Raw genomic sequence first — 25695 nt, 5'->3', positions numbered from 1 at the left:
GATTTGGTCTACTTTCTCCCAGTCTAGAAACTTTCTGTTTCATTTTCTCTCAGAATAAACCTCCCAATTTCAATGTCTTCTTGGGTGCAAGTTCAGTGGCAGTCACCTGACTTATTGGGTAGAGGAGGTAATCTAGGGATAAGCTGCTTTTTTATCAGACTTTGCCCTGTATTTGTTATTTTACCCTTCCTCTTTCACACTTAGTTTTAGAAGTACCTTTTTAGTCAGTAGTACCAGGCAAGTGGTTATCTACCTGGAAGAATTATGGATTTCAATTTCTTCCCAATCCATATGATAAATCCGTATCCAATGAATTGAGGAATTCAGTGGAAAAGACCAAAAGAAGGAGAAGAAAGAGAAAGAAGGGAAAAGAAGGGGAAGAAGAAAGATCTTGACCATATAGATAATGCCTACAAGTCAGTAAGAGAAGATTGAAAACCCAGTGGGAGAATGAGCAAAACACCTGAACAGGTATTTCACAAAAGAGGAGATACAAAAATATGCTTACCATGTTAATAATGAAGAAAATTCAAATGAAGACCACAGGATATGGATGGGTCAGGATGAAATCTGACACCAGTAGATAGCAATGAGCTTACAACTCAGAGGCAACTCCTACCTGGCTGTTGGGACTACCTTGGGACAGCCACTTTGGGAAGCAGTGGGGGCAGCTCCGTGATGTGGAACTGTCGTGGTTCTCTTTTTATGTATGTACCTCAGCCTCTTTTGCCCCTGTAACCCAGTAGACAAATGCAGTGGCCTTCACAGTGGAATGGTCTGTAAGAAAGAAAGCTGACAGCAGCCATAATGCCTCTTACTAGAAGATTGGGTTAATAAATGGCTGTACATCCTGGATGTTCTTTTAAAATAAAACTGACCTGATAGCTATTTTATTTCCTTACTGGAAATGTTTACATTTTTCTTACATCAAAAGGAGTAGTAAAGTTTTAATGACCTGTATTTCCACACCATCTCCTGAAAGACAGCATACTCCCTCTTACTGTAATCACTTGAGGCAGGGCTCTAAATGCAGGGGAAGCCAGAGGCAAGATTTTCAACCATGATGATCTGTGAATAAGAGAGTAGGATGAGAAGTAATTTGCCCTCTGGGATCTTTCAAGAAAGCAGTTTGTTGAGTTTGGTGGTAGAGGTAATAGTAATTATTAATATTAATAATAACAATAGTTGGGGCACCTGGGTGGCTCAATGGGTTAAAGCCTCTGCCTTCAGTTCAGATCATGATCTCAGGGTCCTGGGATTGAGCCCTGCATCGGGTTCTCTGCTCAGCAGGGAGCCTGCCTCCTCCTCTCTCTCTTTGCCTGCCTCTCTGCCTACTTGTGATTTCTGTCTGTCAAATAAATAAATAAAATCTTTAAAAAATAATAACAATAATTAACAGTACTAGCTACCATTTTTTGAGAAATGACTGTGTGTCCTACCCCAGGCTACTAGCTCATTGAATTGTCACAGTGGTATCCTACAACGTGGGCATTATTATCTCATTTATAATTAGAGAACTGAAGCTTTTAAGAGGTAACAGAATTTGTTCAGGATCATAGTTTTACGTAGTGCTGCAGGGAATTACATACAGGTTTGGTCGGCCACTCCATCTTAGTATTGTTGGATGAAGTGACCCTGCTGAAGGAAAGGAGAAAAAAACATATAGACATCTTAATGGGCCATGGACCATAATAAACTTTTGGAGGCAGTGCTGTGGTACTGTCATAGGCTTAATACTTTTTGAAAGTCATCCTGATACTTGGCACTGTGAGAAAGCATAACTCCATAGGTCTTACAGAGAGGGATAGTCTTTTTGTCTGCACTCAGCACTTACCATTTGGTAGCATCTCATGTGTTATTGAGCATTATATCACCGAAACAATATCTTTTCTTTTCTCTCTTTTTTTTGAGAACAGCTGACACACGGTGTTATATTACTTTGAGATGTAAAACAGAGTGATTCTGGAACTCTGTACATGGTCCTGTGTCCACTGCAAGTGTAGCTCCCATCTGTCCCCATACAACGCTTTTACAGTACCAGTGGCTATATTTCCTATGCTGTGCCTTTCATTCCTGTGAGTTAAAAAAATGGACTCTGTAGGACAATGATATTATTCCATGTTTTGAGTAGATAACTTGTATTCATTGTTCAAAAATCAAATAAAATTCAGAAGTGAGAAATATATTCCACCTTGTGTTCCGAAGCCCCAGAGCACCATCATGCAATACGAAGCATTGTTATTAGTTCCTTTTGGCTTGTGTATCCTTCCAAAGAATTTTTTATCCAAGAAAATGTGAGTATAGATCCTATTTGTCAAAACAAAAAATACTGTTTTGAACTTTTCCTGTTTTACTTAACAATGTCTCTTATACATCATTCTTTCCCTATAGTATATAGTTACAGTGTAATGAGGGACCATATTTTATTTAACCATCCCTCTTTTGCTGGGCATGTTCCTCCTTAATTTCTTACTGTTATAAGCAGAAAAATATGAATGTGTTGCGGGTGTACAATTATATACAGAATAATTTCTTCCTAGAGGTAGATTTGCTAGACTTTTTTTTTTTTTAATTTTGAAGATAACTGCCCATCTGCTGTCTCTGGGATTTGCGCCAAGTTATACTTCCACCAGCAGTACTATTGGTATCATCCCGAGTCTTGATGGCAGTCTTTGCTATCAAACTTTATGCATTTGGCCATTTGAAGGCTATATAGATATTTTAATATACTGTTGACCCTTGACCAATATGGGTTTGATCTGTATAGGTCCACGTTTATACAGATTTTTTTTTTTCAATAAATACCTTGGAAAAATTTTTTGAGATTTGTGACAATTTGAAAAAAGCTCACAGATGAAGCGTATAGCCTAGAAATATTGAAAAAAATTAAGAAAAAGTTGGGTATGTCATGAATGCACAAAATATATAGAGATACTAGGCTATCTTATCATTTACTGTCATAAAATACATATAAATCTATTATAAAAAGTTAAAACTGGGGGCGCCTGGATGGCTCAGTTAAGTGTCTGACTCTTGGTTTTGGCTCAGGTTGTGATTTTGAGGTCCTGGGATTGAGCCCTGCATAAAGACGCATGCTCAGCGGGGAGTCGACTTCACCCTTCCCCCTGCCCCCCCCAACTCATGTGCATTCTCTCACTCTCTCTAAATTAAGTAGATAAATCTTAAAAAATGTTAAAATTGATCACAGCTCAAGCCATTTGTAGTTGAGAGAGATATAAACAAATGTAAAGATGCAGTATTAAATCATAGCTACATAAAACTCACTGTAGCACATACTGTATTACTATAAGAATTTTATAGCTACTTCGTGGTACAGTTGCAGTGAGCTCAAGTGTTGGGAGTATCTGCTTAAAACATCATGTGACACTAGTTGTCTGTGCTTGAGCCGCAGTTCATCTCTGTAGGAAATTGTGTGATCACAGTAAAAAGTGCTCTATTGTGGTTCCTGTATTGGTAGTTAGGTTTTTTCAGGTGAGGGGGTCAAAAGTTATATGTGGACTTTGAACTGTGTGGGGAGCTCAGCACCCTCAACCCCCACATTATTCAAGGGCCAACATACATTTCTCTTATTATGGGCAAAGTGGAGCATCTTCTTGCTTGGGCCATTTATATTATCTTCTCTGTATATTGCCTTTTCCTATCTTTCATATTTTCTCTTGGCTTCTTAGTTTTATTCTAATTGATATCTGGGAGGCATATATATGTATGCCTCCCATATATACACACATATACATAAGTGTGTATATGTGTCTGTGTGTACATATCGTCTTTTGTGGTATGAATTGGAAATATTTTCCCACAGTTTGTCTTTTTTAGAAAGATTCAGCTTTATTGAGGTATAATTGACATATAAAATTGTAAGATGTTTAAAGTGTAGATTGTGGTGATTTGATACATTATGAAAGGACTCCTCCAGCTAGCTAGTTAATACCTTCACCACTTACAGATTTATCTTTATTTTTCTTTTGAGAGCATTTAAGTTCTACTTTCTTAGTAAATTTCAGTTATACAATAAAGTGTTCTCCACCATAGTTACCATGCTTTTTTTTTTTAGCTTTATTTTATTTTTTCAGTGTTCCAAGAGTCATTGTTTATGCACCACACCCAGTGCTCCAAGCAATATGGGCCCTTCTTAAATATGCACCACCAGGTTCACCCAACCCCACACCTCCCTCCTCGCCAAAACCCTCAGTTTGTTTCTCAGAGTCCTCAGTCTCTCATGCTTTGTCTCCCCCTCCGATTTCACCCAGCTCCCTTCTCCTCTCCTTCTCCCAATGTTTCCCGTGTTATTCCTTATCCTCCACAAGCAAGTGAAACCATATGATATTTGACTCTCTCTCTGCTTGACTTCACTCCAGTCCTATCCATGTTGATATGAAAGTTGCGTATTAATCTTCCTGATGGAGGCATAGTACTCCATTGTACATATGGACCATATCTTCTTTATCCATTTGTCTATTGAAGGGCATCTTGGCTCTTTCCACAGTTTGGCGACTGTGGCCATTGCTGCTGTGAACACTGGGGTACAGATGGCCCTTCTTTTCACTACATCTGTATCTTTGGGGTAAATACCCAGTAGTGCAATTGCAAGGTCCTAGGGTAGCTCTACTTTGAATTCCTTAAGGAATCTCCACACTGTTTCCAAAGTGGCTGCACCAGCTTGCATTCCCACCAATAGTGTACGAGGGTTCCCATTTCCCCACATCCTCTCCAACACTTGTTGTTTAGAGAGCCCAGATATGGACCCACGACTCTATGGCCAAATAATCTTCAACAAAGCAGAATACATATACAGTGGAAAAAAGAGAGTCTCTTCAATAAATAGTGCTGGGAAAATTGGACAGCTATGTATAGAAGAATGAAACTTGACCATTTTCTTCTACCACACACAAAGATAAACTCGAAATCGTTAAAAAAAACCTCAACATGAGACAGGAATCTATCAAAATCCTAGAGGAGAACATAAGCAGTAACCTTTTCGACATCGGCTACAGCAATTTTTTTCAAGATATGTCTCCAGAGGCAAAGGAAACAAAAGTAAAAATGAACTTTTGGGACTTCATCAAGATCAAAAGCTTCTGCACAGCAAAGGAAACAGTTTAGAAAACAAACAGGCAACCCACAGAATGGGAGAAGATATTCACAAATGACACTACAGACAAAAGGCTGATATCCAAGATCTATAAAGAACTCCTCAAACTCAACACCCAAAAAACAGATAATCATGTCAAAAAATGGCCAGAAGACATGAACAAACACTTCTCCAAAGAAGACATACAGATGGCTAACAGACACATGAAAAAATGTTCATCATCATTAGCCATCAGGGAGATTCAAATCAAAACCACATTGAGATACCACCTTACCCCAGTTAGAATGGCCAAAATTAAGAAGTCACTATGTTTTACATTAGATCCTCTGACTTTATTGCTCCTATCACGGAAAGTTGAACCATCTTATCTACCTCTCTTTATTCTCCCCACCCTCAGCATCTGGCAACTACTATTTTACTCTCAGTTTCTATGAGTTTGACTTTTCTTTTCCTTCCTTCCTTCCTTCCTTCCTTCCTTCCTCTCTCTCTCTCTCTCTTTCTAGATTCCACACAAAAATGCTACCATGTAGTATTTGACTTCTTGGCTTGCTTGACTTAGCACAGTGCCCTTAAAATCCATCCATGTTGTCTCAAATGGCAGGATTTCCTTTGACATGCTGCATAATACTCCATTGTATTTGTATACCACATCGTCTTTATCTATTCATCACTTGATGAACCAAATGGAGGAAATATTTTTCCTCCATTTGTTTTTTGATTTTACTTATGGTATCTCTTTCTTAGAAAAAGCTTTTCTTAGAAATTTTATTCCTTCTTTCCTTCTTTCTCTCTCCCCTCCCCTCCCTTAACTTTCCCTTCCTCCCTCCTTCCCTCCCTCCCTTTCTCCCTCCCTTCCTTATATAACACAGCTCTGTAAATGCCAAACACATCAAACAGTAGAATTAAGAAAAAGACCTTGGGAAAAGTAAGGACCAAGGAATTGCTTCAGAGAACTAGGTAAAGTCTTAGGGCAGTTTCAAAAGCAATATGTGTCTAGTCAGCTAATATTTATCAGGCACTTATTTCATGTCAGGAACTGTACTCAGAAGTAGAAAGATGGGGTGAGCAAAATCAGATATGGTTCTTGCCCTATGGTATTTTTAAATTTCCTGGGATGCAAACTATCAGATAATCAAAAATACATCATAAAAGGTATAAAAATACATTATAAAATGTATGAAAATTGTAAAATCTCACTGGCCAGGAGGAAGAGAAGATTCATGCAGGCAGAGAGGTAATACCTTGTTGCTGAGGAAGGTGAGAGGGGCTGGAAGAACAGTGTAACCAGAGGAAAAGAAAGCAAACCAAAGCTGGAAATGCAGTTGGGGGCCAGACCCTATAGGCATTGCAGGTCATGATAGGGACTTTTAAGAACTCCCCATGTTGGGGTGCCTGGGTGGCTCAGTGGGTTAAAGCCTCTGCCTTTGGCTCAGGTCATGATCCCAGGGTCCTGGGATTGAGCCCTGCATTGGGCTGTCTGCTCAGTAGGGAGCCTGCCTCTCTGCCTACTTGTGATCTCTGTCAAATAAATAAATCTTAAAAAAAAAAGTACTCCCATGTTAAGGATAGTGGGATTCCACTGAAAGGTTTTAAGAACAGGAGGAACCTGGTGGACAAGATCCACATAGATGTAGGGTGTGTAAGGGTTAAAATGACAGAGTAGAAGGACATACACCAGCTAGGAGGCTATTATAGTTGTGTGGAAGAAGGTAATATGGAAGCTTGCATTTGATTGGGAGCGAAAAACTGTAAGGGTTTGGGAAATATTTAATGATTGATGTGCTGTAGGAAGTAAGAGAAAAGGAGGTGATAAGGATGACTCTTAGGCTTCTGGTTTGTATTAATAGGGTGGAGAGTGATGTTTTACAATGGGACATTATATTATGAAAGACCACAGGTTGGTTGGGATGATAATTATGTTTACTTGGGATATGTAGATTTTGAAATGCCTTTGAGACAAAGAAAAGCAGAAGTCAAATCAGCAGTGGAATATAGAGACCAGGTTTGGGCTGCAGCTCTGGAATTGGAGTATACACAGGTGTATATGTGGAGTTCAAATCATTGATGGAGATGAGATTGCCTGGGTCAAATGGTAGTAGGAAAAGAGCAGTAGATCTAGAACTGAGTCTTGATAAACTTGAGCATTTAGAAGCACGAATCAACAAAAGACACAGAGAAGGACCAACTGAAGAAACTGGAGAAGAACACTAGGAAGGTATGGTGTTATGGTATATAGAGGAGTAGGAGGGGTGACAACAGTGTTGAACACTGCTGACACGTGCCCACTTGATTTGATGTCAGTGACCTTCAAGTGAGTGAAGACCGTGAGTGAGACTGAGGTGGTTGAGGAACATGTAGGAGGAACTGTGGAGGTGCTAGGTATAGATTTCTGTTTTAAGAGGTTTGACGAGAAGGGACTGAGAGAAGCAATGAGGAAGTTGTTAGAAAAATTACAAAAATTATGTTGTTAAGTGGCCGAAAGTAAATATATAAAAGGGAAAATGAGTAATTGGCAGTTTTAAGGTTCTGAGAAGGTAGGGGAGAATGAGAGCTAAAGCACAGAGCAAAGGAGAGATAGGTCCTCTGTTGAGATGGGAGGAAATGTGGCTAGGATGTGATTCACAGGAGGTGTGCATGTTGAGACTTAGGAAGGACAGTTCCTTCATGATGCTTTCTATTTTCTCTGTACAATAGTTAGAATCACTCAGTGAGAGTCTAATGAGAGGGTAGACCCTTAGGGGTTTGAAGAGAATGACAGTTTGAAAATAGACTGACATACATTGACCAATGAGATATTCAGATTGCTGCTACTGCTCTGGGCCATTCAGTAGAGGTGTCACGCATTTATGGTGGAGTTGAGCTTCAGCAGCCTTCTTTGCAGGCATCCAGAAAGCTGATCTTTGGACTCATCCAGAGTATGTTTGGCTAGATGGGCCCACAGAAAAGACAGGGGACAAGAGGGCATCAAAATGATAGATAATGGGATGTAATCGAAGCAGGAAGTAAGTGAAGAGAAGTCTTGGTGGATTGGGAGAAAACATCGTGGATTCAATTAGGAGAAGTTTCCTGAAATTGAGGATTGGTTGCAGTAGAAGAGTGTGCAAGTAGGATCAAGAGCAGATTATGGTTAGGGGGTGTGTTTGAAATACTCATCTTGGAGGAGACAAAGTATTCTTTCACTTCAGAAAAGCTGTTGGGCAGTTGGCTAAGGCTGGGCAGGGAGATGTCAGGCAACCCCTTTTGGGGAGCAGAAAAGGAAGATTAGTTTTCCCCCTCCTTGGTATTTTCAGGTCCCTCTCCTTGGGTTGGGCTGAGGGAACAGGGCCAACTAATCAAGAGATTCTTAAAGTTGCTGCTCTTGTCTCAGAAGCTTCCAGCCATAACAACAGTGTGTGGTGGCATGTGTTTTGGAAGCTCCAGGCTGGCTGGCTGAGAAGGCTGTCCCCATGCACTGTATCACATCTCCTGAAGCTCTTAGAGTCCATTCATCATGAAGTCTCTGGGTCTCATTTCTGTGGTTTACTTGTCATCAGAAAGTTTTGTCCTATGGGTTCTTTAAGTAGTAGTGATACACTGCTGGTGATTCATGAGTGTTTCCCCTGATTTTAATGAATGCCATGTGCTTGTTAGAGTGTGGCCAGCACTGTTATCAGTAACTTGAGCAGAGGATACTAACTGGCTGATGGAAACAGACTTTTGATTCAGTGTTGCCCGCTTGTGTTCACGTAGAGCTCCAAGTAATAGTGAGCAAAAATGGTAAAAAGCCTGACCAGATCTACGAAGAGAGCTACATGAATGCTAAGCATTATGATTTCAGTATTCTTTATATCTATATGTGTTATTTACAAACCCCCCTCCTTCCAGTTGACAAGAGGAGTTGGTTAGAAGTTCTCTCTGGGAAGTAAAAATTGGGTGATCTGAGTGAGAACAAGGGATGATGGCATGGGGAATATAAAGGAGCTTTCATGCAACAAAATCAGTGAACTCACTGCCCACTCAAGAAACAAGAGGAGTGGGCATTTGGGAATGTGCCTGGTGGGTTCAGCAGAGGGGATGAAACAGGAGCCTAAAAGTTTTCAACCTTACCCTCAGTGTCTGGAGTAATGGCCTGTTATGTTCCTTGGGTCTGGGCTGGGCACACTTGGTCAGAGATTGATGTACTAAATGCCAGTGGGTTGAAGAAGTCCTATGTTTGTTAAAGGACAGAGATCATAAAAGTAGGGGAAAAGGAACATGTGAAATGCAGATGTTTTGATATAGTATCTGCTATCCGTATCATCCAATGTTGAAATGAAACTCTTTCTTTGGATTTATGTACACAATTAGTGAAGGAGCTGGAATTCATGGGACTTGCCTGAGGTTCCAAGCAAATTTAGTACTGATGACCAACAGAAGTGCAGACAACTTGTGGTTCCACTTTGAATCTTTGAAACTCCGAGCGCTCTTCTACCCAGACGCCTTTTTCTGCCTTTCATCTGTCATCTGAAAAATGCGGTTTCTTTTCCTGGGCCAAGGCTAAATGAAATCAGGGCATTATTTTGTAATATGTTGGCAGATACATTCTAAGTTGCCTTATTTTCTTATTGCATAAACGTTTAGATTTTTCTAAGGCAAAAATAGACTGTGCCTGACAAATTGCTACAAATCCAAATGTCAGCATGATTGGGACTGTGCCCCCTGGAAACACTTGCCTTGGCGGCATTTTCAGACAGATGCTATCAACTGTTCTATCATGAGAGGTAATCTTTTGCACTTTCCTGTATGTAGACTGGTGATGTACATCGAGAGAGACAGCAGAAAGACCACTCCAGGCAAGGAGCAGGAAAGCAGCAATGAATACCTGTCCAGATGCCTGGACCTTCTCATCCATCACATCGTGCAGGAACTGCCACGGATCCTGGGTAAAATCGGGGGCTCCTCCGCAGGCCCCATGCTGACTGCCTTTCTGTGCATGAGCTTTTTGGTTGTGCCTCTTTTTTAGTCTTGCCTCTCGCTTATCACAGGCGAGTACAGTGACACCTTTTCTTGGTTGTGTCGTTTCAAGATTTCAATTCAAGATTTGCTTTATCTTGTTTTATAGTTATTTTGAATCAGTGACATGACTGAGGCAATGAGCAGGCTAAAGGTCGCACTGAGGTGTTCTCTGAGGTGAACGGGCAATTTTGGAAAAATCAACACAATGAAAGCATCTTAAGAGCTTAAAATTGAACTTAGGCTTTCTCGAGATTTCTCTCTGCCTAATTCTGAAGAAAAAAATTTTCCTTCAGGTTACAGCCACACATTTATTTACTGTCAAAAGAATTTTAAAATGCATAGGCATTAATGTATAGATATTAAAGAATTTTAATTTTGAAGTTCAAAGTTTAGAAACTTCTGGAGTTTGAAGAAATTTAAATAAATATATCACATAAGGATTTGCAAAAGATGTCTATCCCAGTTAATCTCTTTTTTTTTATTTTTTTGAAGACTTTTTTTCCAATTTATTTATTTTCAGAAAAACATTATTCATTATTTTTTCACCACACCCAATGCTCCATGCAGGCCATGCCCTCTATAATACCCACCACCTGGTACCCCAACCCCCCCCCCGCCACTTCAAACCCCTCAGATTGTTTTTCAGAGTCCATAGTCTCTCATGGTTCACCTCCCCTTCCAATTTCCCCAAATTCCCTTCTCCTCTCGAACACCCCTTGTCCTCCATGCTATTTGTTATGCTCCACAAATAAGTGAAACCATATGATAATTGACTCTCTCTGCTTGACTTATTTCACTCAGCATAATCTCTTCCAGTTAATCTCTTATTCATTGTTATTTGGAGAAACTAAAATAATCTAAGGAATGCATACATTTTATTTAAATCCCATTCCATGCTTTTCCAGCAGATGTAGCTGTAAACCAGAAATGTTTAAAATGTGAAATTTGATCCAGTCTCTTATGGTAAAATATACTTAGACTCAGAAGTGTTGAGTATTAAATCTGAATAATGAAAATATCTTCATGGCTGATTGATGGTATCCTTTTGGTCCTTACTTATACTTTGAGAGATTTTTTTTTTTTTTTGCCTGTTAATGACTGAAAATAGAACATTTCAAATTTTTTGGGGGGGGGATTGTAACCTTTTATAAGATTTCAACCTGAAGAGTACAGTCTGGTCAGTTGGTAGTTGAGTTTCTTAGTGCCAGATTCATCCTGTTTTAGGATGTGATGCTAAGATTCAGATGTCCATAATACAAGTTTTATTTATGATTGGACTTATCATCCAATAGGAAGTTTTAGGAATTGATCCTTTTTCCTCCATCCTATTCTGTTATTTAAAAATTGCAGTCTATAATCTGCTCACTTACATATTTTTTAAGTAGGCTGGGCATGGAACCCAACATGGGACTTGAACTCATGACTCTGAGATCAAGACCTGAGCTGAGATCGAGAGTTGGGTGCTTAAACGACTGAGCCACCCAGGAGCCCCCATTTTTAATTTTTAATTTATTTTATTTTATTATTTATTTATTTATTTTTTCAGTGTTCCAAGATTCATTTTTAATTTTTTAAATAAAATTTTTCTGTTTACAGAAGTGAAAAGTGCTTGTGGTTAAAATTTGGAAAAGACCAAAAAAACAAAGAATAATCACCATGTTGAAAACCACTACTATAAACTCTGTTTAAAATTGCTTGATGAGGGACGCCTGGGTGGCTCAGTTGGTTAAGCAGCTGCTTCAGCTCAGGTCATGATCCCGGCGTCCTGGGATCAAGTCCCACATCGGGCTCCTTGCTCTGCAGGGAGCCTGCTTCTCCCTCTCCCTCTGACTCTGCCTGCCACTCTGTCTGCCTGTGCTCGCTCTCGCTCTCTCTGACAAATAAGTAAATAAAATCTTTAAAAAAAATAAAATAAAATAAAATTGCTCGATGAAAGATCAAACTTATATCCATTCTGTCTCCAGAGGCCACAGTTTTCTATTATAATCTCAATATTTGTGAATAAAATAACACAGCTTCTACCCACTTCTTTTATTTGGAAAGTAATTATCACAGCAGCCCCATGAGTGTTCAGGCAGTGACTGATGGTCCTGAAGTATTTGCGTTCTGTAACCTTCGTGTGGGCTCTGGGATGTGCTTTGCAGGTGACATTCTTAATGCCTTGGCTAATGTTTCTGGCCGCAAACACCCATCAACAGTCCAAGCGAAGCAGCTGAAGCTGTGTCTACCCCTGATGCCTATCGTGCTTCACCTCGTAACTTCTCAGGTACTATCTTATTAGCAAAAAAAAATAATGTAAAAGTGACTCCCTTTTTGGTTAAACTGAGTCTTAGAGACTGCAACTCAGACAAAACATTTTTATTTTGTTTTCTTACACGTGGCTTTCAGCATTTAATCTGTGGAAACTCTCATCACACAGGTATTTCGACCTCAAGTTGTAACAGAAGAATTCCTTTTCAGTTATGGAACTATTCTTGTGAGTAACACTGAATTTTTAACGTTCCTAATAAAAATGTGGCTGTCTTTACTGTCTGTGGAATTTGGTGTCAGAATGAAGTAATTTTAAAATCCTTGTGGTATTTATTTGACTCTAGGGATATGACCTTTTTATATTTTTATCTGTTGACTGTAATAAAATTTGACATTTGGAGAAAAATACATTCTCTCCTGATAATGTATTTTGTTCAGATACCACCCAAGTAGGGCAAATAAGTCCATAGAAATCACTTCATAGATTTTGGTATTAAACGTTGTGAAAAAATTTAAAATAGTCAACCTGGAGAGAATAGAATGCTGGGAATATGTTATCATCATTATTTACTTTGGCTTATGTTGTCCAGTTACATGCAGTGTCTCTTTTTATGATGGCATTTCTCTAAGTTAAGCTCAATTTAACTTTTTCTTTAATTTTGATGAGATGGGTAACAATGAAAAGCAAATCATTGTCCTGCTTTCACTTCATTTTTGTTGACAAAAAATAGTCATTTTGTTCAGGTTGTGGCTCAAGAATCATATTATCTTTTTTTCTACCCTGGAATAGTTATATATTGTTGATAAAATGGGGTCCTACACAAAGGGGAAGTTGCGATATTTGTCACATGCCATCTCCAGTCTTACTTTGATATTAATAACAAACACTCAGTTGAGATTTTCAAAACGCCATAGGGGTTTCTAGTTAAAATGAAGTAAACATCTCTACATTATCCCAAGTTTGGAATACAAAAAAATGACTGTCCTTTGCAAGTGGGAGTGTAGTTTTCTAGAAGGTTCATCATAGAGTAAAATAATGAAGTTTTGAAGTTGAGTGGAGATCACTGATTTTTTTAAGAAGTGTGCTCAAGCAATGTAGTTAGGGTCCTTTTGTACCTAACTTCAAATCTTTATTATCTTAAGTGCCTTGAATCCCAAATTTTGCAAAGTATGTAATTTTGTTGTTGTACATTCATGGATTTGCAAATTATTAGAATTTTCATTTGCTACCTTCTTTAATTTGCCTTTTAATCTGTTTTTAAGTACTATATAGGTATCACTTTGGCATGCCTTAATTCCCTGATCCTTTTGCACTGAGCTATCGTTCCCTGGAGATGGTAGTTTTGCCCTTGTAGGCATCTTGGAATCTTTTGACATGATGTTTATTTGGGAGGCCGATAATTGTCCTTGTTTGTTTGCTCTCTTATTTTTTTCTCCTGTGGAGTGCTTTTCTCTGTGTATATTAACTGACTACAGTTTAGGTTTTCAAGGAACTGGCAAGTGTCTCCAACAAAAAAAGTCTTTATGAACTTCAGGAATTATGTGTGTGTGTTTTGGGGAGAACACATCTGCTCCATCTAATGCTATGCTCCAGACAAGGGAGGAGGTCACACCAAGGCGGGACCTCCTTATCTTCTCCCAAGGATGGGTGAACTCTGTGTGGATTAGGAGGTAGTCTGGAGGGTCCTCTTAATATAGGCCCTTTTAGGGAATGGAAAATTCTTGGTTGAAAGGTAGTTAGGATACTGGAAAAATCTTTAGCCTTGTCCCCCCGCCCCCAGATAATGTCACTCAGGTAGAGGGAGTTTAGGCAAGTAAAATGGAAAAGATCTTTTGGCTTTCTCCATGATGTTTTCCTAGTTTGGATCATGACCAGTTCCAGAATTCTTTCATCATTTTCCTCATCTCATATGTTATTTGGCCTTAGCTGCGTGTTCATTCTTCTTTTACTCAGTGTGGATGGCTTTGATGAAAAATTAGTAAAGGGGAAGAGATATTGACTAAAATGAAGGACCTAGATTTACTTATCTACAGAGTTCTTATGCATTTATTATGAACTATTGAGAATTGGTTGTTACTTCTGAGAACTTATTCATAATCTATCCAGAGGGTGCCAAAGGTATTATCGAAGTCACCCCTACTGATGCCATCAGACGAAGTCAATTTATCCAGCATCCTTCAGCTTCACAGAAATTCACAGCGCAGGTTAGCATATTAAAGCCTCTTGAGTTTTGAGCTTCGAAATAATTCTTTTAAATTTTATTTTGGTAAAGGTTTCCTCTTTTTTGGGAAGAGGTTTTGTTTGTTGGTTTTGTGTGCATGTATATGCGCGTGCATGCGTGTGTGTGTGTGTGTGTGTGTGTGTGTAGAGAAGGGGGCTGCACAGCTGTATGTAGCAGTCCTGTAGAAACTGTCCAGAGCACGGGGCACCCTCTGTCCTGGTGGCCTGAGGGGGTCATTCTGGTGGGTGTATTCAGTACTGTGCTTTGAAAGACTTATTGTTCTATCTGGAGTTAAATATTATTTTTAGTATTTTTTCCAAAATATATCTGGTAGAATAGCTTAGTTTGCCTTCATTTGAGCTACTCTAGCCTGGTTCATCTTCAGTAGCTATATCCAGTGGCAGCACGTTGCTCTCCAGAGCTTTCTGGGCTTCCTCTAAAGCAGCTGTCCAGGAGCTGCTGGCCTGCCTTTCACAGTTGTGGAGACAGCAGTCAGGCTGGTGCGATGGCCACTCGTGAGAAGGGTCCTGAAGGAGCTGGGCTGCAGGGAGCGGTGGCGTTGTGCTTCCTGTTGGTCTCACTTCTCATGCTGGCACCAGGCATGGTTTGCCTATTTGACCCATAGACTTCTTTTATTTATTTATTTTTGGGGGAGGGTAGGAAAATTCAGGACTTCTTACGTATGAACATATGAGTATAGCAATTAACATTTTATAAACATATTTTTCCTAACTAAAGTGAATTTTGGTCGTTTACGTTTAAAAGGGGTATTTGGAAACAATTTAGCAGGGCACCTTTAAACCATTATTGAGCTTTCAAAGGGTCCAGACAAAAGAGGACTACATAGCTGGTAATTGCTATTTTCCCTTCTGATTAACAGAAGCGGTATGTCATCATACCCACATTTCTCTCCGGTTTAAAAAAAAAAGTGTCTAGGGATAATGTGAGCCTCTGGGGAAGTGCTGTGGGGAGATTCTCTGGTGAATACCATAGTTCTGTGGGGCCTCCATTGAACTGGGCTGGGAAATAGGAAGCAATGACATTAAGGAAATGCGCTCAGGAACTCATGATGTGTATTAACCTAATGTTCACTGTGTTTCTTGTGTCCTTTGGAAAATTCTCTTGATTAATGCACTGAGGAAGAGGATTTTGTTGAGTTTTTTTTTTTTAAGGTCCTGGCCTCATCAAGTGCAACAATAGCAGTGTGGTGGCTATCGTTTTCTCCTAAAAAAGACCACACAATTCTAATTTTCAAATACATGAAATGATAAAATTATTCTGGTAAAATTTTTATAGAAAAGTATAATTATAATCTCCTTTATTAGTAAATCTTTACTTATCCTGAACATTGAGATAATTATTTGAAAAGAGATCTACTTCCTGCCTTCTGCAGATTTTTATTTTAAGTGAATGCTGGTTTGTTGGTAGGTATGACCTCAGCTGCAGTAGACAGAGCAGAGAGAGTACACTCTTACATTTTTAAAAATATGGTACTATGTACTTGGTCACTGCCACACAAATGTTCCTATTATGACCCCCCCGCCTTTTATGAACTGCAAGTTAATTTATATACATAGTTTGCTGCAGGAGCTCATTCCCAGCTTCTTTGAAGTACTGGATGATACTGCAGAGCACTGGCCTGCCCTCAAGGTGCTGCTTTTCCTTCTAGATGGTACCATTTTGGGGTCCCCATTCCTCCATGCCAGGAGCCTGGCTGTGGGACAGGTATCTATCTTCTCTGCTCCTCTGCGAAAACTCCCAGCTTTGAAACTTGTGCCCTCAGAAGGTGGTTTTGTGCTCATACAGATTCCTGGATCATTGCCCCTCATGCCTCAGAATCTTCCAGCATTGAGCTCACTGCTAGTGTCTTCATGCTGCATCTGTCCATGTTCTTGGAAAACCAAACCTCACTTGGACCATCCTTGCAACACCTCAGCCTCTCAGCCTCTCCACCACCTCTTCCCTCAAGAGTTTGTCTTCCTTCAGATTTACCCAAAAGCACATACCCTCCCCAATGTCCATAACCTTCCCCCCTTCTCCCAACCCCCCTCCCCCCAGCAACCCACAGTTTGTTTCGTGAGATTAAGAGTCACTTATGGTTTGTCTCCCTCCCTATCCCATCTTGTTTCATGGATTCTTCTCCTACCCACTTAAGCCCCCATGTTGCATCACCACTCCCTCTGAAAAACAGTCTGAGGGGTTTGAAGTGGCGGGGGGGTGGGAGGTTGGGGTACCAGGTGGTGGGTATTATAGAGGGCACAGCCTGCATGGAGCACTGGGTGTGGTGAAAAAATAATGAATACTGTTTTTCTGAAAATAAATAAATTGGGAAAAAAAAAAAAAAGAGTTTGTCTTCCTTCTCTCAGCCACCTGCACCCATGACGTTTCCAGGACCAAATTGTTTGGCCACCACCCCTGATTCTCACCTCACTTCCTCTGCTCCCCATGCCCAACAGCCCTTCGAGTCCTCTGAGGCTTAAATTGGTCTTAGCACTTTCCACTTACCGTCCTATCCTGCCAAGGGATAACAATGTCAATTTTCTCTTCACCCAGCTTTGAGTCCCTTGTTCAGTCCCCATTATTGCTTTATACAAACCTGTAATTCCCTTTGCTTTCTTCCTCTAGTGTCCTCCTCTGGCAGACCCTAGCTCTGGTTCTATGTAATTCTCCACCTCCTGCTTTGAGTGGCTAATATGGCTAGAAAAAAACTCAGTGAAGTAACTGGTCTCACTTTATTTTTTTTCTTTATTTTTTTGTAACTGGTCTCACTTTAAATTCATGACTGCTCATCTCAAGTGAGCCCTCTCTCTGCACACTGGCCCATCTAGCGTATTTTCCTAATTTACACACCTTCATGCTTACTAGAAGAAGAAATGTATCAAGTGTATTAATGTATCAAATGTATTAATGTATAAATGTATCAAATTTATTAAAATTGGTAAATCAATGAAACATTCAGGAGGAATTTTTAAAAATTAAGCAGGAAGCATAAGGAAGAGAATAAGTTAAAAGAATCCCATAATTTCACTGTCTAGATAACCCTTCTTGACATTAAAAAAGAAAAAAAACATTAATACACATATATGGCTAGAAAGTTCCAACAGTGCAGAAGGGCAGAAAATGAAATGTAAAAGCCCATCTCCTAGGCTAGCATTCTGTCTTCCTAAAGGAAACCTCTGCTGGTGGTTTCTTGTGATTCTTGCTCAAAAATTTTTGTCCTCATCTGTGTTTGTGTATTATCTATATTTAAAAAAATATACGCAGGAAAGATCATAGTATAAACACTGTGCTGTGCCTTCTTTCTTTATTAAGTAATCTATAGACCTTTAAATAGATTTATTTAAGTCAAAAGACATCTTTCTCTGAATATTTTATTCAACATCATATTTACTCGGCAAAAGTTATGTGCCCATTTTGGAATTTTGTGAAATTATTTCAACCAAATTATTATGACAGGCTTATGTTGCCTATTTAAAACATTTATTATATTATTTCTTTTTTAGTTTTTTGGGTTTTGTAATCATAGACTAAAAAAAACAATTTAAAGTATCTCATATGGTCAGATTTCAAAAAGCCTATGTCTTTGAAATTTTGTCTTAAAGGCAATTTGTGCTTATTTATTTAAATTATAAAATATGTACTCATTCAAGAAAATGTAGAAAATTATAGTGAGATTTGAAGGAGAAATTCACCCATAACTCCACCAGTTTCAGAAACAACCCCATTGTTAACATGTTGTTTACTTAGCGTGTTTCAATTCATATATATGCATCTGTGTGTGGAAAACTGTATGTGTAATGTATATATATATGTATACACACACATATATACATATATGACTTACACTGATATGTGGTTGAGATTATGCTGTGTGTATATGTATAAATAGATTTGTATTCTTTTTTCTATTTAACTTCTTAAAGATTTTATTAGAGAGAGAGAGCAAGCAGGGGGAGGGGCAGAGGGATAGAGGAAGTAAACTCCCTGCTGAACATGGGGAGCCCCATATGGAGCTTGAGCTCACAATCCTGAGATCAAGACCTGAGCTAAGATCAAAAGTCGGATGCTCAATCGACTGAGCAACCCAGGTGCCCCTGGAATGTCTTAGTTCTTTTGTTTTTTTTATTCATTTTATTTATTTTTTTTTCCAATTTATTTATTTTCAGAAAAACAGTATTCATTATTTTTTCACCACACCCAGTGCTCCATGCAAGCTGTGCCCTCTATAATACCCACCACCTGGTACCCCAACCTCCCACCCCCCCACCACTTCAAACCCCTCAGATTGTTTTTCAGAGTCCATAGTCTCTCATGGTTCATCTCCCCTTCCAATTTACCCAAAAGCACATACCCTCTCCAATGTCCATAACCCTACCCCCCCTTCTCCCAACCCCCCTCCCCCCAGCAACCCACAGTCTGTTTCGTGAGATTAAGAGTCACTTATGATTTGTCTCCCTCCCTATCCCATCTTGTTTCATGGATTCTTCTCCTACCCACTTAAGCCCCCATGTTGCATCACCACTCCCTCATATTAGGGAGATCATATGATAGTTGTCTTTCTCCGCTTGACTTATTTCGCTAAGCATGATACGCTCTAGTTCCATCCATGTTGTCGCAAATGGCAAGATTTCGTTTCTTTTGATGGCTGCATAGTATTCCATTGTGTATATATACCACATCTTCTTGATCCATTCATCTGTGGATGGACATCTAGGTTCTTTCCATAGTTTGGCTATTGTGGACATTGCTGCTATAAACATTCGGGTGCACGTGCCCCTTTGGATCACTACATTTGTATCTTTAGGGTAAATTCCCAGTAGTGCAACTAGGAATAAACCTAACCAAAGAGGCTAAGAATCTATACTCAGAAAACTATAAAATACTCATGAAAGAAATTGAGGAAGACACAAAGAAATGGAAAAATGTTCCATGCTCCTGGATTGGAAGAATAAATATTGTGAAAATGTCTATGCTACCTAAAGCAATCTACACATTTAATGCAATTCCTATCAAAGTACCATCCATCTTTTTCAAAGAAATGGAACAAATAATTTTAAAATTTATATGGAACCAGAAAAGACCTCGAATAGCCAAAGGGATATTGAAAAAGACAGCCAAAGTTGGTGGCATCACAATTCCAGACTTCAAGCTTTATTTTTATTATTTTTAAAAAAGATTTTATTTATTTATTTGACAGACAGAGATCACAAGCAGGCAGAGAGGCAGGCAGAGAGAGAGGGGGAAGCAGGCTCCCTGCTGAGCAGAGAGCCTGAAAGGGGGCTCCATTCCAGGACCCTAGGATCATGACCTGAGCCCAAGGCAGAGGCTTTAACCCACTGAGCCACTCAGGCGCCCCAGGAATGTCTTAATTCTTAACTCAAATATGGTTGTAAGGATTTTCTTTCCTTCTATAGTGCAAAAACCTGTACATATGTTCTTTTATATGATATATATATATATATATATATATATATATATACTTGTTTATATTACGAAGTATTTTAAGAGGAACCATTGGACTCATTTTCCTTCCAGACTAATTGCTTACTTTTTTTTTTTAAATACCACGGTAATCTTATACTTTATTTGGTATTTGTTATTATATACAAAATGTTATATATGTATTCTTTTGTGTGCCAAGGTCCAGAACTCCATTGTGGTGCTTCCACACATCATCATCATGGCCATGCTGGTTATTATTACTGTTGCATTCAGATCTTGTGTTCATAGAGTACCTCTTCTCTGTGGGGCCTTCAGCTGGGGACTGGGAAATTTACACAGGGAGCTCGTAGGCTTGCTTCTAGAACAGTGTTGGGGGTCATTGTGCATGGGGGCACAGGGCTTCGGTTGGGTTGGGGTAGCACATATATAAGAGGGACTAAGAACAATGGTGAACTTTGAAGGCTGTACTTGAACTGCTGCCTCTCGGTGCTAAGTGCAGTCAAGGGTAGACAAGGCTTGACCTTCCTGGGAGAGGTTTGTTTCACCCAGTTACGTGCATCCATACTAACTTCGAAGGTAGGGAGTAAGTGTAGTATATTGGAAATGGTTATGTATTAATTGGATTATCCTCACTTTTATAGGTTGACCTTTCTGTGCTTTTATTGCTATGGCATTTATTCCAACATTAAATCTCATGGGTGATGATCTGTGTTTAAAAATGACTATGGTTTACAATGTATATATTATTTCACATGATCCTATTTTAAGATGATGGTTGTAGTGTTTATAAATTGCATATGGTATGTAATACCTTCCAGGAATGATTTCAGTAAGAATGATGGGTGCAGTTTTGGGGAAAATATTATCTCTATTTTCTTTCAGAGTTATTTTGAAATCTTCACTTACTAATTTTTATTTTTTACAGAGTCATATTAAATCTGTAGACTCAGGAGAAACTAACATAGATGGAGCTATAGGTGAGTAGACCATGGAACATTTTGCATCTTTGTTTGAGGTTCTTTGATGTTGTGATTTTGCACATGAAAATAAACATCTGTAATAATTACCTGTATTCCTAGGACTGATGGCATCGGAAGAATTTATCAAGATCACGTTGTCGGCTTTTGAAGCAATAATACAGTATCCTATTTTGTTGAAAGACTATTGCTCTACGGTCAGTTCTGTCAGCTTGTGAGAAAGATTTTTTTTGTTTGCTTGGTATTTCTGTATATAAAGAGAGTAATTTACAGATGTTTGGTTTATATATGTTCCTCATGTGAAATAACCATTCAGAAAAGCTGCCCCCTGATGAGACGAACATAGAAGTGTCTTTCCTCATTGATTTTTTCAGGATTACCGATACTCATTATTCTGTTTCCCTTCTGGTCCACACCTTACCCCCAGCTTGCTGCTTCTTGCTTCTTTTCTGGTTATTTGTTGTACCCAACTGCATAAACTCTTACAGCAGGGTTTCTCGGTCTTGGCACTGTGAGCATTTGGGGATGGACCGTTTCTTGTTGTGATGGCTGTCCTGGGCCTTGTAGGATGTTTCAGAGTGTCCCTGGCCTCTGCCCACTAGATTTGGGTAGCACCCATGCTTCCCCCTTTAGTGACAAACAGAAAGGTCTTTACTAGTTGCCAGATGTCTTCTGGACTGTGAAATTGCATCCATTTTAGAACCTCTGCCTGAGGGATCCTTAGCTGAGTTGAGCTCTGACTTTAGAGGAGGGAGGAGAGGCTATGTGATTTCATTCTCACCCACAGGAAGCATCAAGAAAAGAAGCCAGGTAAGATGAATACCCTAGTTATCATTTTCCTATTTTCTCTAATGATTCTAGGGATTAACTGAACTCAGTAAGGCAATTCTAACTTGGGGTCTTTTAAGTGCTGGTGGTCAGTGGTGCCTGGGACTGGAATCATCTAAGGCTCATTTGCTCACATATCTGCCTCCAGCTGGGACTCTCTTTATCCTCTGTGTGGTCTCTCCAGCAGAGTGACTTCAGGGTGGCCTGAGTTCTTACATGGCATCTAAGGACTTGGAGGACACATGTTGCAAGAGAGTGGGGATAATTATTTTTTGAGGGTAGAAAATTTCTACCAATTCTTTATGGTTGTTTTCTTCTCCTTCTCTATTTCCTCTTTCTCCTCCTCCTTTTTAAAGGTGCCTTAAAACGTGTGTAGTTTAACAAATAGTTGCAAAACCAGTGCTGGAGAAATTGCCACTCTGTTGAAAAACCGTGACTATAGCCCCGAATTCCCCTCAATCAGGATTCTTTTCCTCCTGGGAGAGACTTTCATGGTAATCATTCCCATGTATTCCTTTGTAGGCCTGTGTATGCATTCCTAAACTATATAGATTGGTTTTGCCTGCCTTTATACTGTGTATCAATACTATACGTGTTCATTTGTAACCCCTTTTTTGCTCAGTGTTTGTAGGATATCTGTGTTGTTAAGTATCTTTATGGTTTAATTTTTCATTAGTGTATTGTAATGTTGAAATATGAGTATATGCAGATATCACAATTTACTTATTTTTTTTCTTGATAGGCATTAGGCTCTTCCTGGTTTTGGCATTTACACAAAATATTGCTGTGGAGGTTCTTGTTTTTGTATTTTGTACCACATAGCATGCAGTATTTCTAGGATACATATTTTGGAGTGAAATTAGTGGTTATGGAATACTTGCAAACTCATTTTATCTAGAAAATGCCACAGTGTTTTCCAAAGAGGTGGTACTAACTTGTATTCACACAAGCAGTGCAGTACCCAATCCCCACATCCTTCCCAACTCCTGTTATCTCAGGCTTTTTAATCAATGAATATATAGCGATATTTTACCATAGTTTTAAATGGTAGGATCAAGACTACTAAATGAGGATGAGTTATTTTTCTTTTTTTTTTTAATTTATTTTTTTTATTTTCCTTTTTTTTTCAATTTATTTATTTTCAGAAAAACATTATTCATTATTTTTTCACCACACCCAGTGCTCCATGCAAGCCGTGCCCTCTATAATACCCACCACCTGGTACCCCAACCTCCCACCCCCCCGTCACTTCAAACCCCTCAAATTGTTTATCAGAGTCCATAGTCTCTCGGGGTTCACCTCCCCTTCCAATTTACCCAAATTCCCTACTCCTCTCTAACGCCCCTTGTCCTCCATGCCATTTGTTATGCTCCACAAATAAGTGAAACCATATGATAATTGACTCTCTCTGCTTGACTTATTTCATTCAGCATAATCTCTTCCAGTCCCGTCCATGTTGCTACAAAAGTTGGGTATTCGTCCTTTCTGATGGAGGCATAATACTCCATAGTGTATATGGACCACACCTTCCTTATCCATTCATCCGTTGAAGGGCATCTGGGTTCTTTCCATAGTTTGGTGACCATGGCCATTGCTGCTATAAACATTGGGGTACAGATGGCCCTTCTTTTCACGACATCTGTATCTTTGGGGTAAATACCCAGGAGAGCAACTGCAGGGTCGTAGGGAAGCTCTATTTTTAATTTCTTGAGGAATCTCCACACTGTTCTCCAAAGAGGCTGCACCAACTTGCATTCCCACCAACAGTGGAAGAGGGTTCCCCTTTCTCCACATCCTCTCCAACACATGTTGTTTCCTGTTTTGTTAATTTTGGCCATTTTAACTGGTGTAAGGTGATATGTCAATGTGGTTTTAATTTGAATCTCCCTGAGGGCTAATGATGATGAGCATTTTTTCATGTGTCTGATAGCCATTTGTATGTCTTGATTGGAGAAGTGTCTGTTCATATCTTCTGCCCAAAAAATGGGGCAGAAGATATGAACAGACATTTCTCCAATCAAGAGTTATTTTTCAAATGTTTATTGGCTACTTGAGAATATTCTTTTATGAAATGCTTGTCCAGGTATTTCTGTGATTTTGATTTTGACTGTTGTATCATTTTTCTTTTTTTAGAAGATTTTATTTATTTATTTGACAGATAGAGATCACAAGTAGGCAGAGAGGCAGGTGGAGAGAGAAAGGAGGAAGCAGGCTCCCTGCCGAGCAGAGATCATGACCTGAGCAGAAGGCAAGGGCTTTAACCCACTGAGCCACCCAGGCGCCCCAGTTGTATCATTTTTCTATAACTTACTGAGAGAAGTGTGAATAAGTCTCCTTTAAGACTTATGAATTTATTTCTCCTTCTGTAATTCTATTTTTTGTTTTATGTATTTTGAGGCCATGTTATTAGGTGCATGAAAATTTAAATTCTGGTGTCATTTTATGAAATTGATCTTTTTTTTGTGAAGTGACTTTTTTATTTCTAGTAATGCTTTTTGCTGTAAGGCCTATTATGTCTCATTTAATATAATCACACATACTTTCTTTTGCTTAATATTTGTTGATATATCTTTTTCATTTTTTCCCTTTCGACAGCTCTCTATACTTACATTTTAGGTCTGTTTCATAGTAAATACTGTATAGTATTTTTAAAAAATTTAATTTGACCAATATTTAGCTTTTCACTGGAACATGTGCTCCATTTACATTTACTGTAGTTGTTAGTATATTGGGCTTCATTGTACCGTCTTCTTTCAGACTTTGTCATTCATATTTTCTCTTTTCTCATCTTTCATTTCTCTTCTTAGTGACTTTTTTTTTCATTTTTTCTCCGTAGGAATGTAGTATTTAGGTACTGCCTGTTCTTTTACTGCTTACCGTAAAATTTACATTATGCGTATTAATTTATTAAAAGCTGAACTTAAAAAAAGCTCTCTTTTCTTTAAGTAACATATCAGACTTTTAAATAAAATACAGGTTATAGGTTTGAGATTGTAAGTTCCCAGGGCAGCCTCCTCAGCAGTTCCCAAGACTGTGAATGTGTGTGGAGGGGTTGGTGACTAGATCACTGGAATGAGTTCCGCATTACTCTGAGAGCATAATCCCCCCTCCTCAGTGCCCAGCTGAGGGTAAGAGACAATGCAAAACTGGGTATGCTGGGAAGTCCCAAACTTACACCTTTCTCCCTGGCTCTGGTGCGCACCACCCCCCCTCAGTACCCTCAATGCCACTGAAGCCTGTGTTTGCATTACTGGTAGGCATCTCTGTGGCACAATCAGGTATGTGCTTATGTGGTCTACTCCACTCTCTAGGTAAGACTTTCATTCAAGAAATTGGTCTGAAAGTTCTGCCACTGTCTTTTTCAGATCTCAAATACTTTTAAGATTTTGTTCATTTATATTTTATCTGGCATTGTATACTGTTTTCAGTGAGAGGGTTAATCCAAATAATCATACCTACTATTACCTGAAACTCTGTGATGGTCATTTTCTCAGCAATGATTTCATTGAGTTTTTCATTGAGCTCTTACTTGCTCCAGTGTTGCTTATTGATTCTTTATCCTAGTGAACAATAACCCCATGGAGAATTTGTTAAGATCCAGTATTTACACGTATCTGTACTTACATGTATGTAGGCATTTAATTAGTTTATTACAAGACATGAAATGCCATCATAATAACTACAGCCCATATTATGATAGGAAAGGTACCATTGCTTCATAAAATGGACTTCATAAAAAAATATTTTTTAATGCTATAACCCATGGGAAATCTTCTAATTATCTCTTCCTGAGCATGACTGGAATACATGAAATTGAAGATCCAGCACTCCCAGGAGCATAACATTGTTTCAGATGCTAGCACATACTGTGTTCAAGGCTGCTGATCAA

General features: G+C 39.0%; 1 protein-coding gene across 3 annotated transcripts in view; it reads left to right on the top strand.

Annotated features, from left to right (window-relative positions):
* Nucleotides 1–25695, top strand: part of ULK4 (unc-51 like kinase 4) — a 672337-nt gene that overhangs the window by 216404 nt on the left and 430238 nt on the right. For all 3 annotated transcript variants that reach the window (XM_044252436.1, XM_044252435.1, XM_044252437.1), the window contains exons 23-27: nucleotides 9881–10014; nucleotides 12232–12353; nucleotides 12507–12563; nucleotides 20927–20978; nucleotides 21081–21175. In XM_044252436.1, the coding sequence (XP_044108371.1) occupies nucleotides 9881–10014; nucleotides 12232–12353; nucleotides 12507–12563; nucleotides 20927–20978; nucleotides 21081–21175 (460 nt within the window). The remainder of the gene's footprint in view (nucleotides 1–9880; nucleotides 10015–12231; nucleotides 12354–12506; nucleotides 12564–20926; nucleotides 20979–21080; nucleotides 21176–25695) is intronic.

This window comes from Neovison vison, chromosome 6, assembly GCF_020171115.1.
Source record: "Neovison vison isolate M4711 chromosome 6, ASM_NN_V1, whole genome shotgun sequence".
NCBI classification, from domain to species: domain Eukaryota; kingdom Metazoa; phylum Chordata; class Mammalia; order Carnivora; family Mustelidae; genus Neogale; species Neogale vison.
This window is presented reverse-complemented; position numbering and strand designations above follow the sequence as displayed.